The 18,846-nt window shown below is 36.3% G+C and overlaps 1 protein-coding gene across 7 annotated transcripts in view; it reads left to right on the plus strand.

Moving 5' to 3' along the window:
* Positions 1-18,846, plus strand: part of NAALADL2 (N-acetylated alpha-linked acidic dipeptidase like 2) — a 520,054-nt gene that overhangs the window by 357,679 nt on the left and 143,529 nt on the right. For all 7 annotated transcript variants that reach the window (XR_012776415.1, XM_075506899.1, XM_075506901.1 and 4 more), the window contains one exon: positions 11,782-11,925. Coding sequence is in view for 6 of the 7 variants with exons in the window: in XM_075506899.1 (XP_075363014.1) it covers positions 11,782-11,925 (144 nt within the window). In the remaining variant the exon portion in view is untranslated. The remainder of the gene's footprint in view (positions 1-11,781; positions 11,926-18,846) is intronic.

Raw genomic sequence — 18,846 nt, forward strand, 5'->3', positions numbered from 1 at the left:
TGTTCTGCATGCAGCTTAGCACACCAGATGGCTGTGCTGCCATTCAGAGGGACCTCAATAACCTAGAGGAATGGACTGCCAGAAATCTCATGAAGTTCAACAAAGGGAAATGCAACATCCTGCATGGGGGAGGAGTAAGCCCACGCACCAGTAGCCAGTGGGGCGTGACTGGCTAGAATGCAGCTAGACAGAAAAGGACCTGCAGGTCCTGGTGGACAAGAAGTTGAGCATGAGCCAGCAATGTGCCCTGGCACCAAAGGGGGCCAACAGCATCTTGGGCTGCGTTCGGAAGAGCATTGCCAGGAAGTCGAGGGAGCCGAGTCTTCGCCTCTGCTCAGCACTGGTGAAATGACACCTGGAGTGCTGGGTCCAGTTCTGGCCTCCCCCATACAGGAAAGACTTGGACATCATGGAGCAAGCGCAGCAAAGGGCCATGAAGATGACTAAGGGGTTGGAGCATCTGACATACGAGGAGAAGCTGAGAGACGTGGCATTGTTTATTCTTGAGCAGAGAAGGCTTGTGGGGATCTTATCAATGTGTGTAAATACTTGATGGGAGTGTGGAAGAAGATGGAGCCAGTTTCTTCTCCAGTGGTATTCAGGGAATGGAGGAGGGGCAATAGGCACAAACTGAAATACAGGAAATTCCCCTTAAGCGTAAGGAAAGCTGTTTTATGGTGAGGGTGGTCAAGCACTGGAAGAGTTTGCCCAGAGGGGTTGTGGCATGTGCTTGGAGATGCTCAAAACCCAACTGGACAATGTCCTGGGCAACCTGCTCTAGGTGACTCTGCTTTGAGCAGGCGGCTTGTCCTTCAGCAATCTCCACAGGTCCCTTCCACGCACAGCTGTTCTGTAGTTCTGATATTATCCAGACTGTTTGTTTAGGGGCCATGAACAGCCTTCATATAATACCTGGACAATGCCCTCTGCTTATGGTTCAGTCTTCTCTGGTAATTTTATATGAGACTATTATCTTTTCCAATTGGGATTCTTTTCATAACTTTTGCAGATGATGGCATATTTGCAGTTCAGAGTTCCAATATGGAAACTTGCTAATTTCTCTGAGGAGAAGCTTAACAGATGGCAGTCAAAAGAGAAAGTAAGGGGATTGTCTTACTTCTTTTTTTTTTTTTTTCCGAGTGAAATGCTAACTATGTACAGTTACAAGCGAAGAACTTCAGAAATGTTTTGCTGATAAGAAAACAAATGTGGCAAGGGGGAGCTACAGAGCTATGCAGAATGAGAAGAGAAAGCAATCTAGGCCATCCTGATTTTACATTTATTAACATAGTGTAGAGACAAAAAGGAGAAAAAAACCAAAACAACCCAATTGTGTACCTTAGTACCAGAATGCAACACGCACAGAATTGTTACTTTAAATCAGAGTATTCATACAAAATAAAAGTAAATATCTCATACACCACTCCAGAAATGTTCCAGAATTTCAACTGAATGCTAATAATTTTTTGAGTTCTTAGTCAACAGAGCATATGTAAACCAGCATTATTTACATATGGACAGAAAGTGAAGACATCCGGTTGGTTTGCTTCAACCCTTGCATGAAGGAACCAGAAATATATGCAGAAGGCTGATTCAATGTGTGTGCTGTGATTCAGTATTTAAAGTAGTCCTTGGGCTGACAAGAGGATTCTTGTTGCTTTTGATTCCGATTACATAGTTGTGTGTATGCAGGCATCTGTCCACTAGGATCTGAACCGAGATTAACATCTCATCTGACTGGTCTTTACTCAACCATTGCACGATTATGATAGATTTACCAGTTAGTTCTTTATAAACCAAACCCTAACACAGTAACTATTTTTTTTTTTCCCCCCCTGTGTGAGGATTGTATTACCAGGATCTGATTTTTCAGATTTAAGGTTATGTGGTGCTCCCTTGCGAATCAAAATACAAGCTGTGTTTTTAAAAAATAAGAACCTAGAGGAAATGGAAACTAGAAAGTTGATTTTTTTTTTTTTTTAAAGCTGTAAGTAGCTTTTGCATTTATGTGCATATTTAAGTGTCATTCTGTGCCAAGCAACACTTTGCATCCTAGAGGACAAGAGTATCCTCTGTAATTGTGGTTTGACAATGCAAGGCTTTGGGAGGAATTGGAGGAATTCCTGCCACCCCATCTGCCTCCTTGTCCCAGCTTACCTCCTACTCTACTGATCTGTTAAGAGCACTGCGTGATATGGGTTGGGGAACTGATCTAGCTTTAAAAAACTTCAAGAAAGTTTGCGGATCTAGTTCATAGGATGGCCACTGAAACGATTGTGCTGGCACAATTAATGGCACTGCAGTGTGGGGAGAGGGAATTAGTAACAAGCTGTGGGAAAAGGGGGAGACTTCAAACTCTTGGATGACCCCATATGTCATCAAACTGAAGCCAAAATGTGACTTTCCATGATTTCAAACAAGTATGGAAGAATAAATCAGAGATATATATTATTGTAAGAAAAACATAGTGTACCACAGATAACATATGCAATTTTATTTCATGTTCTCCACCAAATATATACAGATGGCACGTGATTCTGAGTCATTGCAGTGTTCACTACGTGCTATAAACAAAATAATTGGTATCCTAAACCTGTCACTTTCAGTGTTTTCTTAGAGGTTTTCTATTTCCCTTCCATTCCTTGTAGAGTGTTATAGGGCTTTTATTATTTTTAATAACAATAAATTTCATTCTTGTGGGTGAACAGGTCTCCATGCTTGTTCATAACCAGAACAATGATGGCATATGTAACCTGATGTATATTCTGGTTGCTGCAAGCATATTTCACCTAAAGCAAGACAGCTATTTTGCTATTTGTAGTCTTAATCATCACTGAAGGGAAGGAAATCTGTATCAGTGTCTCATTTCCATGTTTGTTGTTTGTTTTGTCTATAGTGGCCATCACCGGTGTAGAAAACCAAGGTTTATTTCATGAGGGAACAAGCTATAAGACCAGCCCATTAACTCTTGAATGTACCAGAAGTTGCTTATTTCTTGAACTGGTTAACAGAAAACATAATTCATACCAGAGGTGCTTTGTGCCTTGTCTGCCAGTGTGACTTAATGGTCCCACTATTGAGTAGATACCCATGCTTGGTGGCTACCTGGATCCTTTTTGCAGGAGGGAGAGAAGTCTTTGGTTCTGCTGGGCAAACATAAAGTAAACTGACCAAGACCAGTCATTCCCTATTCTCACCCTTGCCTCTCCTTCAAAAAGCATGGGAGAGCTAGTAACCAGCCAATTACTATAACTAGCCATAAACTAGAGAAAAGCTGCTTCCCCACTCAGAATACGAGAGCTGCTGCATTATCATCATTGCTGGTTTTCTCACTGTGGGCTTCTACCAGACAGGAAAAGGATACCAGTATCAGAAACTGCGTAAGGTCTGACTGGAATATGACAGTGCAGACTGGAAAAGGCAGTTATGAAGTCTGGGTATTATAACCTTCTTTTTTAAAAGAAACATCATTTACTTACCTTGGAGGTAAAAAGCATTATGGAAGCAAATGTAAAGTGCTTATGTTCAAGACTAAATGTGTATCTATGAACTATATTATAAACTATGAGGTATGGAGTAGGTTTCTTGTCACTTACATTATTAGATAATTTGATGTTTTCGAAATTCTTGCTTTCAGAAAATATTGAAGAGAATGATCCAACCTCGCAGTAACAGAATGTGGGATCCAGTGATGTTTTCTGTGTCCATTTTGACAGAGCACCAAATTCATCCGTAGCACAACCACAGTCAAGGGGGTAAACTTGAGCTAGGTCTGTACTTGACCCACAGTAGATAGGCAGATGGGACAGACCCAAGTAGCTCTCAAACACAGACCAAAGTATATTTTTTCAATGAAACTGGTAACAAATTCCATAATGTGTTTGACACTTGAATTCAAAATGTTCTATAATATTTCAGTTTTAAAAGCCATCTCTGTCAAGCTTAGTACAGCAGTTTGATTTGTGTTCCCTCATGCACACACACATACATACATGCTTCCCTCCAGATTGCAGTTCAAGAACATCGTATAGTTAGTAGTCTGGGAAATATATTTTCTGGGAGCAGCAAATAGGTGCATTTCAAACATAAGACTTGCAGATATAGGATTCATGAAGTAGTTTTACTCGAAGAGAAAGATTAAAAAAATAACAGTCCCAAGTATATGTCTGAAACTTAGTATTTTGGGTTATGCAGTAATTCTGAGCATTGGCACAATCACTTCAAGCAGTTTTGCTGAATTCCATTTGATTAATACTTCTACATATTTTAGGAAAATACAAAATATCAGTTGACAATAAATTTGTTGTAGAATTATTTTGTCATATAATGTTTGAATCACTAATTTGGTGCAAAGATTTAAACTTTAAGTAAGACTTGCGGTGTTTATTTTTGCAGTCCTTAGTGATACTTAGTATCTAATTTAAGACTTGGATAACATGGCTGCAGCATTTTGTGGTCAGTTTTTTAGGTGGCTAATGTTTCTAAGTGTTTCCAATGTTTTAGCACTGATTATTTCCCCACACACACCTATACGGTGTGAAGTACCTGTGTTTTTAAATTTAATGAAGGTAGAAGATGCTAAGCAGATGTTTTGGTATCAAGAATACCTCAAATAAGATCCAAGTTTTGAAGATGTTGGTTTGAATTCAGCATGCATGCAAAGAACAAATTGTGCAGAAACTGAAATTTATGATTATAGGTTTTTTTGAATAAGCTTATTTTTAAAGTATTGAGGGCTATTTATTTCTTCTCTTGTAACCCATACAACTTCTGTCAACCCTTTTGAATATCTACCATCACTGTCAAAAGGATGGATAGTAGTTTGTATGTCACATGGCCCAAACTGCTGTCTGTTAGAGGAGAGTTTCTTTCAGTTCAGTGGCGAGATGAGCATTTGGTCACACAGGAAGACTGAGAATTACCCTGTCCTTTCTCCCCTGTTACATTCCATTGTTACTAGGACATAAGAATATGTTTTGGCTATTTGTAACGTGGAAGAATTACTCTTTCCTTTTCATGACTTGGTGGTTACACAATTGTACAATAAGTAAAAAGGAAAAATGTTTCTTCCATGTCAGTTGGTGTAGAAGTGTTATGTAATTTTGCTCTATTTTGGCCACTTCGGTGTCATTTTAATGATTAGCCACTATAACAAGCTAAGTGGAAAGGGGGATTCAAAATGATGAGCGTATTGTGAAAAATTTTTTGGTTTGGGATTTTTTTTTTTATTCTTGCCATTTTATTAAATATTTTTAGAAGGGAACAGGGGCATTAATGAGATGTTTTTGCATCAATGTGTCAAAGCAGTTTTGCTTTTACAAAATAAATGCGTTGTTTTTTATTCCATTTATCTTAAAAAGAAACAAGACTGACAGTATTTTTAAAGTACATTAAGTAGGCATTAAGAGTGATTTGCACTAAGAGACAGGGGAGTGGCATTTTTTTGTCTTTCATATTGATTAAGTACATTTCCTCAGGAGGGAGGGAGAAACATGACAGCAGGTTCCACAGGTCTATTTTCTTCTCATATCAGCTACAGAATTTCTAGTTTTATTTTAAGGACAACAGAAATCTGTTTAAGGAGACAGTCTTGGTTTACATATACCCAGTTTTGCATGCACTCCACTGATAAAATGTGATGTAAACACAATACAGTGAATATATTTTATAAGCAAAACAATAACTCTGTAGTGTTAATGTATTTTTGTATTTATCAATGAATGTATGGTCTTGTTAACTCTTGGGAGTTTATCACAGGTGGTGTGATATCTTTGTTTTTCTTCTAAACTCTTTTCATTAACTCTTGACTTTTAAAAAGTGTTTTTAAAGAAGTCTCTTTATCCATCACCAAAGCAAAGAAAGATTTGAAAATGTTTTTCAGATGCTTTCTGAGTACTCCCGGTAACTTGTTTTCCTTCTAGGTGATCCGCACTGCCTCCGAGTTCTGTATTTTCTGTAAATGTCCATAAACCTTTTAGAGGCACGGCTGTCTTTCTCACCCATATGTCAAATCAGTACATAGTTCTAAGCATCCCTCTCCATTTGTGAATCATGCATCCTGAAATGCAAGCTGCCACAATGCTGTCGTAATTGGCAAAACAGTTCATCATTTCATGCTTCATTGCCTGTAAAGCTGCTTTGAAAGTCCTTAGTTGGGGCCGCTGTTAAAATCCCTGGTTGCAGAATTTCAAAGCTCTTTTTTTTTACAAAAGAGAAGCAATCGTTTTTCTCTTCCTCCATATTACTACCAGTGGCTAGTGAAGCAAAGTACTTCAAAATTGACATATGTTCCACACTGTAATTCTAGTGGATAATTCACAGAGAACTGAATAAAGACGTAGCAGGAAAGTGCTTGTTACCACTTCTACTCCATGGGCATCTGCTTCAGGTTCTGCTCTTCTCCTGAATAACATTTTTCTATACCAGTTATTTTTCTTATCCTTGCTGATATTTTTAGCTTATGCTTCTCAAGATACTCTATAAGTCTGAAGCTATGGTTTTCTCCCTTCCATTAATAAAATCCATTCTGACTTCCATTTTAAGCACCATAGGGCAATCAGCACTATTTTCTTTGCTTTAGAGAGATGGAGGAAGAGCTCTCCATTTACTTCATATGCAGATAAACAGGTACCTGACTTTCAGAGTCCAAACACTGAGTAGATATGGGGCTTTCCTAGAATTTCCTGTTCATAAGTGCTTGGAGAACAGCATCAGTTTTTCTGGATCAACATTCTCACTGTATCCATTTATAGCAAGAAGTGATAGCCAGAATCAGTTTATTTTTCTTCCCATGTTCAAAGAGAGAATTTAGGACGGAAAAAAATGTGAGTGACTTTGTGAGGTGTAGCAGATGGGTACGTTTTACGTCAGAGGTTAGACAGGATCTGTATTCTAAGTATCTGCTTGAAACAAATCCTGCAATTTCATACGAGTATGACTATACTCATACTAATAGTGCCATTGAAAAGTATATAGGAAGTCAATAAGAATTGTCTTAGGAAAAGGTGTTATTTTGTGGAACTATTCATTGGAAGAACAATGTGCAAAAAAAGCAGCAACAAAACAACCTCAAATCTTGATGTATAATGCACCAATGTGACAGTGCAAGCCTTGTCTAGCAGGATTAATTGATAGTGTGAAGGCTTAACTGAAGACTGCTTTTTGAGTAAGAAGAGTCATGTCTGTCTTAAAAATGCTGCTCATGAACAGTATTGTAAGCAGCTGTAGCTGAAGTTGTAACAAAATAGCTGCTGCATGGCAGAATTATTACAAGTTACAACAGTGATGTGGTTTCAGTACCCAGAGCCACCAATCAGCTGCTGGAGCCTCCCTGTAGTAGGCACTGCACAGTCCCTGTCAGTCTGGCACGCGGTCAGAGGTAAGTCAGGAAAATCACAGATAAACTGATTTTGTAGGGAAGTATAAAGAAATCATTGTGACTAGCTTCATGGGAACCAATGGAATCCTAACAGCTATTGAATGTGTCAGCAAAACTGGGAGGGAAGCTGCGTACAAGATCAAGGCACAAATGATATAAATGTCTATGATGTGTCAGTTTATACATCTTTGGTTTTGTCATGGTTAATACAAGATCAAGTGTTGACAAAGGGCAGCGCAGAAGATACGCTGGGAATGTGTAAATGGAAGAATACCTCTTTCACAGAAAGGCATTGAACTAACTGTTCACTTCAGGCAATTGAATGACAGAACGGTCTTATTTGACCAAATGCACTTTATTCCCTCTTTTATGCTCTAATTTATTCTCATGGTGTGCTATGAAGTCCTGCTTGGAGTGTCTATTCTCAGCATAAAACTGTTTGTCAAATTTCTATTAAGCTTAAGGTGAAAAATTAATGAGCCATTCACTTCAGATATTTCAAAACTAATACTGCTCTATTATTAATGCAGCAGAAAGTCAAAGATGTGAGTATGTACAATTATGGTTCAGTGTTCAGTCAGACTCTACTTTTTTTCTGTATTTTGGGGGGGGACATCATTAAAACAGTGTTTCAGGTCATAGAAGGAATTATTTTAATGAATTTTATCAGTAAACTTTTTAGACAGTTTTATTTAACTTTTTGTTTTATCAGATCCTGGCAGAGGGTCACTTTAATAAACAGATAACAATGAAATACAATATTCTGTCCAATCTTTCTCTGAATCTGGAATTTAAATAAAAATTAACAGAAAGTTGATTCTTATAGCACAAACTTTTTAGAGAATAAATAAAAGCCTAATTGCATAATACTGAAGAAGCTGTGGGTAAAGCAATATTCTTTTGACTAGAGAAGTATGACATTGTGGCTAACTCTCTTCTGTTTCACGTGCTCTGATTTTTCAGCCTTGACAAAAGTCATTGAAACGATGGTAAAACTGTACTTTAACCCAGAATTGAGCGGCATATGGTACACAAGTATTACTGTTAAATTCTCCCAGTAAAAACTTTTCAGAAATCTCAGAATATTTTACTAATACCAGTAAGTTAAGTGATAGAACACTATGAAGCGGTAGGTTACAAGTGCATACTCCAGACTAAGCAGTATAGAAACTGGTGCTCAAGGTTTGTTCTTGCATTGAGAAAGAAAACACAAAACACAGTCACTGCAAAAGTAGAAATGTAGTGCTCACTTTCTATGCAGAAACTTTCTAAAGATTGCCTCTTTTTGTGCTCCTAAAATTAACTTAATAATTGATTAGCATATTTTTCCTCTTGCATTCCAGTATGTTCTCTAGAGTCTTTCTCAAATTAGTAGCGGTTTTAGGCCTGGCACGGTTAGACTGTTAGACTTGCATGGAGGAAGGAATTCTGTTTCTTGGAAGATTTTCATGCTATAAAACTACATGACATTACAAACAAAATCTCAAATTTAAATTATTCTCAAAGCGTTTGTTGCGCTCACAGATCCTGAAAGCACTATGTGCTCCAAGGAGTCTGGCATCCATCGGGGAAAGAGCAAGCAAGAATCTTGCAAAGTTCTTTCGATACATTGGTTTCTTTGTCATGTTGCACTGCACTGTTTTGCATTTGGTACAGCACCAAGCCTATGAGTATTTAAAAACTGAATGATTGTGCTTTAACTAGTAGCCCTGGAAATCTACAGATTTTTCAGTGTACGCTGTTTTACTGGGGAGTTTGGTCTTGAATCTTTCACTTTTGAATCCTGATCGTGATGCAGATAGCTTTCCTCAGTCTCCTAAACAAAGTAGTCTCATGGCAACTAATAAATGGCTGGCAGAAGGAAAGGATCTCTTACTTTTTTTTTTTCTTAAAGCATTTTTTAATATTAATTCCAATACTGCCTTTTTGTAATTAGTTCAGGAAGTTCAGTTACTAGAGAATCATATAGAAATCAGGCCTGGAAAAGATGTCAAGAGGTCATCTAATCTAGCACCTTCCCTCAGGGAGGGGATCAACCATGTCTATGTCATTCCTAACAGATATTCGTTTAATCTTTTCTTTTAAAAGATTTCAGTTGTAGAGATTTTATCACCTGCCTAGGCAAGTCTTTAAGAATTCCCCCTATTAGAAATTTTTTCTTCCAGATAACTTAAATATCCTGTTCTATATTTTAAATCTTTTTTCTTTTTTTTCTTTTTATTTTTGTCCCATACTTCAAACTCCATCTTATATTGTGAAATGATTCATTTTTAAACATGGGAGGTTTTCTCCTGTAAGTTGTTCTCGAAAGTGTATCTTTCACAGTTTATTCAGGTGTGAAGCTCAAGTTGTGGGTAAATGGAGAAAGGAGAGATGCTTTTCCTCTGCAACGTTTTGAGCTTCATTGCTCCTATAATACCATCTGCAGATTGACAAACAATAGACAGAAAGCAGTGTCTCAGTTACACATCTCTAATGGACGTTTTAGGATTCTTTTTGATTCCAGAAACAGCCTCTCAAAGCTTGAGCAAACGGATTTTACTATCAATTTACTGAAGTAACAACTTTGAGGGATTTCCAACCCTGCCCAACTTCGATAAGACAAAACTTTTTCTAAATTATCATGTTTTGAACCAATTTCACATTTCCATTTAAAAATTTGTCTCATTCTTTCAAAGTGAACGCTGAAAACATTTTCACTGTATATTAAAGCTGAACAACAGATTCCCCCCCATTTAAATGTTATAGCCTTGGTCGATTTTTGCATTATGATTAAGGGCATACTGTAAGAAGTGTCAGGAGCTTCTAGCACAAAAATAAAACAAAAGAAGGTGGATGTGTGTGGATTTTTTTATATTGTGGTTCAGTAACAACGCTCCCGTTAGAAATTTTATAGAAATTTATTAGAACGTGTGCTCTTGATTTCCGATAGCTTATTCCCTTTGTGATTGTAGTCACACAGGATGTAAAGGATGCCTTCTGGTTGTAAAGAAGTCCATGTCAACAAAAAATGTGGTATTTTTTTCATAGAGGTCTCAGAGAGATGCCTTGTATTCTGAATCTCTAGTTGGAAGTTTGGAAATGATTTGGTATGGGCAGGTATATTGGAAGGCTTTCAGAGTTTTGCAGGTTGTTCTAGGGCTGTTTTCTGCCCAGTGCTATGAACCTCTCCTTTTCTGTGGTGGGCTTTTCATCTGCAAGAGCATTCTTGCTTTCCATGGGAAGAGCTGATGCCTTTATTAGGCCAGCTGAAATAGTTGAGAAAAACAGATGAGCATTTTGTCCTGAAGTGCTTCAGAGCATTTCCATGTACAGAGTTTGCCTTTTTTTTTTCCAGTTCTGTCAGTTGGTCTCCCAAAATATCTCATTATCTCATCAGAAACTTTCCCATGCTTAAATGTGGGACAGTCATGTGTATGGAAACTCACATTTTTTCAGTTAAAGGGAGATTTTAAAATATGCATGAATCTGCTGACATTGTGAGGTTTGTGCTGTGGCTTCTTAAGCTCTTAAAGCAGTAAATGAAGTATTCTGGTGCTTTCTGATCTGTACCTTCCTCCACTTGATGTGTCTGTCTGTTTAGTACACTCTTATTCTGGACCTTCTTCAGCTGAGCCTTCAACCTCCCATCACAGAAACACACCAGCATTTATAAAATAAATTATAGTCACCTTAGCTGCATTGAACCCACTTTGAGTCAATGAGAAGATCAGATTGTATTCTTTAAAAAATGATGTATATTACATTTTCAGGCTTTTTGGTATATGCAAGGAAGCACATCTCATCAAGTTGCCAGTATATCATCAATGTGCATCCTCTATGGTGTGGTTCTTGTCAAAGTTCTCACAAAACCTTGTTTGTGTGACAGCTTGCCCCTTAAACAGTTTTAGTGCTAAGTAGCACAACTTCCATAGAATTTAAACATTTTGGCATCCCTAAGCAAAACAAACAGCCTTATGAGTAGTAGCATCGTTCAGTGCAGACACTTACGCATGATTTCAGGCTGTTTAAATGTCTGCTTTTCCGTGTAAGGCTGTGTTCAGTTCTTACTTGAATTTGAAGGTTATTGCTGATCAGTAATTCTATTTTTCACTTATTACTTTAACTATACGCCAATTTACTTTGTTGTATTTAAGTCACACACAATCTAATATCTGCTTGGACTCTTTGACAGTTTCTGTCTCGTGGAACTGTTGCCCAAATACTGTAATATGTACATGTAATTTTGTGGCACATGTTCTTGAAGGGATTTTTTTTCAGTAAGGTAAGTACAAAATAACGGCTGCTTATCTAAATCAGTTGTTTTAAGCTGTATTGTAGATATTTGCTTATTTTATTTTGTTGATGCAGAAGGGAAATCTAATTTTCATTTACTAAATTGCTGTTTCTTTCTGTTGTTTAAGATGGAAGCTACAGACAAAATCGACTGAACCTCACAGCACTGTTAGTACAACCAATTTCTGCAGTGCTTGCCAAAAAACTTGTTTCTTTACCTGAGGACACTGTCCAAAAAGATAGGTGTATACCCCTCCAAATGCCAGCTACAGGTAATGCTTTTTAAATAATTTCTTCTTCTAATTATGAAATGTTCTTCAAGGACTCCAAATCCATTTTGTGTAACTGTGTATAACTAAGAGGGTTAGCTGATTATGGGTATGTTTTGCTTAGCTGCTTTCTAGAAGAGACTATGAACAATCTAAAAATTATGCTCCCAAAATCTGATCGATGGAAGTTTTGGTTAAAAAAAAAAAAAAGTCTCTTAGGATAAGGCATTAAGCTCTAATTCTTAATATTGACTTAAAAAACCCTCTATCTAGATATCATCACTAGGGAGATTTTGTTAGTGCTGCACTATGGTTTGTTAGGCCTTGTTGTACTACTAAGAATGCGATTTTAACATTAAGGCACCAGTAGCGGTATTAAAGTTATTCTGTGTCTTTTTTTCTGCCTCTGGCATAATAATACCGTAATTCTAAATAGTGATATATCTTTCTGTGTTCCTTAATTTGTATCTGCTATAGAATAAACAATGTATTGTTGTTTGAACCTTCAGGCATCTTTTCCTCCAAGTTTCACTAGGAAAACAGTCATCATGATAAGAACAAAATACCTTGAGTAGAGCTAGATGTAAAGAAAGAATGCATTCAGATTATCTCTTCAGAGATAATGCCATTAGCAAAGACATACAGATCATTGCTTGAACAAACCTACTGCTGATGTGGGGGAAAAAAGTGAAAATAGTCTTCTAGCAAAGATACTGCACAGTGTTTCAATGAAGGAAGGAACACCTTCCAGAAAACGTTGCAGATGAGACGCATGTTTAAACAGTAATTCTGTCTTGATTTTTGTTTTGTACTAGTCTGTCTTTTGTTAGAAAAAATGCAGAAAAAATGGTATATTTTATTATAATGCCTGTTTAAATGAATTGATTTGAAGCAGTGGTCTTGGAAGGGGGAGGCAAATTAAGTTAGCCACTGTTTCCAGTGCTAAATACAGTGATGAGAACAGTAAAAGCAAATTTTAAGGGCAACCATTGTACTATCACACATGTGATGTATCACTTGTTTATTGCTTCTGGAAAGTTATTGTGGAATGGGAATACAACACAACAAGTCATAAAAAAGGTTAATTACTTTTATGACTTGTGTTAGCATTTGTAGTTATACATACTAAAAAGAAAGGCAGAAAGACCTCATGCTTCATGGCTGAAGCTGTTGTGGTTAGACAGGACTATTGCTCTCCATGCATGGCTGACTAGGTATTTTAAAGACGAACTGATCTTCCCCGCAACCCATAGACAAAGACTATATAAATGGGAAGAGGTTATTTTGGAAGGAACAAGTCTTTGACCATTCCAGGTAGGATGCGTGAAGCTTGCTAGTATTATAAGAATTTTCAACAGCTGAAGTGTCTAAAGGAAAGCATGAATTTGGGCTGGCAAATGACACTCATTTTAGAACGATAAGATTCTGCACTGTGTGTTTCTCAAAAAGCTTTGTGTGGAGGCTGCAGGACAGAATCACCTAAAGGGTAGCTTATTCTGCTTTTTCTGAGACAGGTGTGGTATGTCTGTTTTATCTCCCTGAGAAGGCAGGAATTCTGTGTAGTGGAAAATCTCTGGAAAGAAAGCATATTCCAAGCTAGCAGTCTAGTAAGAGCCAATCCATGTCCAGCTTACTCTGGGTGAACACAACAGCTTGTGTTTGATTTCATGTAAAGCTTCTGAACCACAGTAATACATGTGGGATTTTTTTAAAAAGTTTTAGTTTATTGAGCAGGCAGGGTCTATAATAAGAAGCCTTGCATAATTCCATAATGCATTATGATATATTTTGCCTTGAAATAATAGTGAAACTATAGATGTGCCAGAGCACATAGTGTGCTGAAGTGTTCAGTAGCAGCCTTAATGGAAGAGATAAAAGACTGGTATCATGATAAGAAATCTTGTATGACTATTTAATAATAATAGCTAAAGAGAAAATGCTGAACAGAGCAAAGCATATGAGAACAGTGAAGGCTGAATTTGCAGTCTTCCTGTTGATTTGAAGAAGTTTAAGAGAGAGATTTCACTTCTGACGTAGAACTCATCACTTATCTGTCAAAAGAGGTGAATAAGCAATTCAGATGATTGGTTGGCTTAAAATTTATTAGAATAAAATGATCATCATTCTCTCATCAGTAAGTTTCAAAAAGCTGAACAGCAGATTCATCAGTAATGATTAAACATTTAGATATAGTTTTCTCACATTGCCTCTTTTTTCCCTTAGCCTTGCAGTTTTCAAGAGACATAATGTGACAGAGGGAGTGGGAAAATATGGAGAGAAACATCTGAGAGATATCGAATACTTAGAACCTACAAAGCGAATAGTGAGAGTTGAAGTTAGTTATTTGTTTTGTGTTAGTTGAAGTTAGTAATTAGATTTGCTTTTTGTTCAGTATGGTGCATTGTTGTTAATCCTCATTAATCTGAAATTCTGTGCTCCCATGAACTTTTTCCAAAAAATGAGCAATTAGGAAGAATTTAAGAGTGAAGTTTCATAGAGAAGCTGTACACTTCTGAAGCTTTCTTTTTTTTACAGAATGTTACTAGGATATTTGCTAGAACATTGTGAAGACTTCTGTAAAACTAAAGCACTCCTATAAACATAAATGAAGAAAGTCTTGCTGTGTTGCAGTAAACTTTCTTTGTGGTTTGTTATCTGCCAGTTGGTAGATTTCAGTCAGGTGCAAATCATCCGTTTTCAATGAGTCTCTTGAGTATTTAAAGTAATTCTATCTAGTGGAATTTAATTTACAAAGTGGTTTTCATCACTAATGACCATATCCTTTGGTGCTAAATGGAAGTCTGGTAGCCTGGAAGTCTCGTAGTTAAAAACACTAGAGATACGTGTCTAATTTTTCTCTTTGGCTTTAAGCGTGAATTTTCATACTCATATGATTTGCATCTGAGAAGACAGAAGATGAGAAAGATCTAGGATTCCACTAGTGATCAATCTCCACCTGTCTGTGGCAGAAGGGCAGACCTGAGGATTTCACAGATCAACTTGCATGATTAAATAGCTTTCATTGTTATATGGTACATAAGGAAAAAGGTGCCGTATTTTTCAGAGGATGAATGGAACCCTGAGGAATTTGAGTTGCCAGACATGTAAATAGGGAGATCAAAGGGATAGTGTCTGAAAGGTTCTCAACTAAGATCCTCTCTAGAACTTAGGAAAAATTAGATAACATGGTATATGAGGAAATGTGTTCACATGGCTAAGTATCTGTTTAAAATTATAGGAAACAATAAGTAAAATAAAAATTGTTTTTAACAGTGAAGAGACAGAGATAGTCACCAACAGAGACAGGGGTTTGTGCTGGGAGGTGTCCAAGTTATTCATAAATGGCTATTAATAAAGGTTCCTTACCCTCCTTCCTCTTCAGCCACAGGACATTGTGCATGCTAAAAACTTACATGAGTCAAAAATTTACATAAGTTTAAATTATGTAAATAATTAACTGAGGAAAATTAACTGAGGAAAAAAACAATCAAAAGAGTTTAAACACAGACGCACCCCCTGCCCCCTGGCTAAGTAACTTTCAAGTCACTGGAGGGCACAATAGCATCTTTGGAAAGAATCACTATACACTCATCCAATTCTTACGTTCTCCTCCACACATATGTTGTTGGTCACTCTTGGAGATAAGGCCTAGATGGCCAGTTGGTCTGACCTAGTATGCCTGAGCAGTCTAACTCAAATGACAGGAAGTATAATGCAAGCATTCATGTACTGATCTCACTTAAAGACTTCTAAGTTTCTTTAGCCAACTGATGTTGAAATCCAGCCCTATTTCTCTCTTTGTCTGGATCAACCAAGATCATTGAGGGTGTATTATTTCAGAAAATATCAGTAGAGTTAACATATAGAGAAGAAGATCCCATTTCTTATGAGCTCTTAATGCCTTTTGCTGTGAAGTTGGTGTAGTTATTTATATTTTAACTTATAAAATAGTAAAACCAAAGCATGTATAGTTTAAGTAACTTGAATGATATCAAACACTATGTGAATAATAGAGCCTGGTATACAAAGACTCCCAGCATTCTGCTATAGCCAGTAAAATGACTCATCAAAATGCTTTTTAGGTAGAATCATTTGATCTTTTGTAACCTTTTTAGCCTACAGAGTACAGTCATTGATCAATACTGAATCATCTTAATGACTGCAGTGCAAAACTTCATTGTAGGCTGCAAACAAATCCACATCCTCTACCAAAAAAGCTGAGAGTGAAACAGATAACCAGAAGAGACTGTTACTGAAAAGGTTTGTAGCATAACATAAAGAATTTTTGTAGGACTTTGAATATCTATTTTATACAGTTCCACATCTCAGATGGTCATTATACTGAGTTTTATAGTCAACTCTGATCATGTGAAATTTGAATCATTAATTATACAAAAGGAATAATTGGAAGAGTCCTTTAGTTTCCATGTTACACGGTCATCGTCAAAGACAAATAAAGTTCTCTGCCAAGTGCTGCACTAGTGCAAATCAAGCCTGTCTTCAGTCGGAGGAAGGGCATGAAAAGATAAAGGAGATACATATCCTCCTATTAGGCTACAGCCTTGTGATGTTGTTATATGTGTTTCTCCTTCGTAGCTTGCTACCTCTCAGAGAAAAGAAAGAGTACCATATTTAATAAACTCTGGCTGTGCCATCATACACTATGATATCAATATGCAAACAATGCCATAATTGCTAGGTATTTGCACAATGCCAAACATAAATCGAAGAAAACAAATAGAGAAAGATGCCAGCATATTGTGTGGCAGTGCATGTTACTGTATCTACCAAATTTGAATTCATTGTATATAACAGTATAAATATAATGATGTTCTGCAGATATTGCTTACTGGCATTTCAAAGAAGTACATGTTAAATAGGGAAGTCAGATGTAATACAGACATACTGTATATTAAAACTTACAAACATTTATACTAATACTCTTGGATTTCCTTTTTGTGATTGCTGTAAATTCTGTTCTCTTTTTAAATAGCAGTTCATGAAAAGAATTAAGCATAAACAGTGTGAAGCATTTTTTTGTATATATTCTCTCTACTCCTACCTGAAGCCCCAAGAGTTTTTCTACCAGAATTGTAACTGATCAAGATATATTTTCAGAATTCTGTTCTGTGCCATTATTTTTCTGTGTGATACTTTGGTTTTGATTGCTGTAAAGCAGGTAAAGAATCTTTCAAAATAGTGTGAGATTATGAAATTCAACTATACAATATGAAGCATTCTCAAAATTCATAACTATCATTGATATTGAGTGTGACACATTTATTCTGTATTGCATTAGGCCATCCCAGTTTAGAGCCTCCTTAAAGGACTTTATTCTAGGCATCACTTATTTTCAAAAGCTTTTCGTCTTAATAGATTTATTGTTGGATTCCATATTGTAGGTCATAAAATATGATCAGATAGCAAAAAGTTTATTCATTAAGCTCTTCAGACCAAGATTGGGCTTGAGGACTCAGGGCCTATGAATATCCATTTAAAAAGGAGAATATCTTTTTAATAGGCAACATAGTTGGTTAATCAAATAAGAATCTAGTAGGGAAAAAAATTAGGGATACTAGATTTCAAAGAGACTGAATCGAGATGGTGTATTGCTTATATAAAAAAAAAAACAGTAAAGGCTTTTTGTTACAGGGACATTTGTCTAGGAGTTTTGACATATCCCTGCACAAATAATTTTATAATTCAACAATACTGTACATTATCATAGATTCAGCATTGATTTTTGCATGTGCAATTTGATAGTGTCGCACAAGATTTTTTCAGAGATAACAAATTATTAAGTATATAGTATTTTATAAGTTTATTTGCTTTTTTAAGTATGTAATTTATGTTGCATAGAGTATTTTTGGTATGTAAGTTACATTGTTACATAAATGCTTATGATGTTTACATTTCTTTGTTTAAAGTCCTGTGTTTGAACTTAATCGAAAACTGATTTAAAATATGGAGTAGATAAGGTTTTGCACTCAAATTGACATGATGAAATACTGAAGACTAACTAAAATATATTTTTCACAGTCCAGTAAGATTTCAAAAGCCCACTAACTAGGCAGTCTAATATGGTAGTAGTAGTTTTGAATTTTACTCAATTATTCCAGAAAATGTCTAATGAAAATGAAGCGTTTGTTCTAAATGATAGCAATATCTGCTGTTATATGTGTTTTAATGTATACTTATCATATCAGTGTATTTAACAGGGTATTCCAAATATTACATACTAGTCCATATTATTCCATACAGTATCACCAATAGAATATGATAAATTTATGACATATTTGATTATTTGTTATATGTAAATAGCTTATGGTGTTTCTACATTGAGTGCAGCTAGTTCTTAACTGTATCATCATATTCTGTGGTATGTGATATTACTTTAAAGCCTCAGGTCTTGGGGCAAATAACTTTATGAAAACTGTAGCTTTCGTTATTAAAAAAATTATTAGCCTTCAAGGGGGTCTGAAAAGCTTGGCAGTGTGTGCTCAAAAAGCTAGCAGTTGAGTTATTAGAGCCTGACATAAGGTTTTTGAATGACTGGAACATTCATTCAAATGGAACAAGAATCTGTTGAATGTAATTTTATCCTGACTACCTCAGCTGAATTAGTGCCCCCTAAGTAACATGGCCATGGATGTTTGATGGTGTTTGAAAGCTTTACTTTAATTGTGATTTCAAATTGATGTATTTTCATTCAGGTGTGGTTTAAGTTGATTTCAGCAGGAATTATATTCATATTAAAAACTGGGTTACTTGAAGTTATTCAATGTACCTTGTTTCTGCAATCTTCTGAAATAACTTCTGGTTTTATGATCCATGAACTATGTTATCGAAATGCATGAATTCAGTTAGTACTTGATGCTTCTATACTGGAGTTAAATGTGCGTGTAGGGAATTTTTTGTATATGA

The sequence above is a fragment of the Mycteria americana genome, chromosome 7 (genome assembly GCF_035582795.1).
Source record: "Mycteria americana isolate JAX WOST 10 ecotype Jacksonville Zoo and Gardens chromosome 7, USCA_MyAme_1.0, whole genome shotgun sequence".
NCBI classification, from domain to species: Eukaryota; Metazoa; Chordata; class Aves; order Ciconiiformes; family Ciconiidae; genus Mycteria; species Mycteria americana.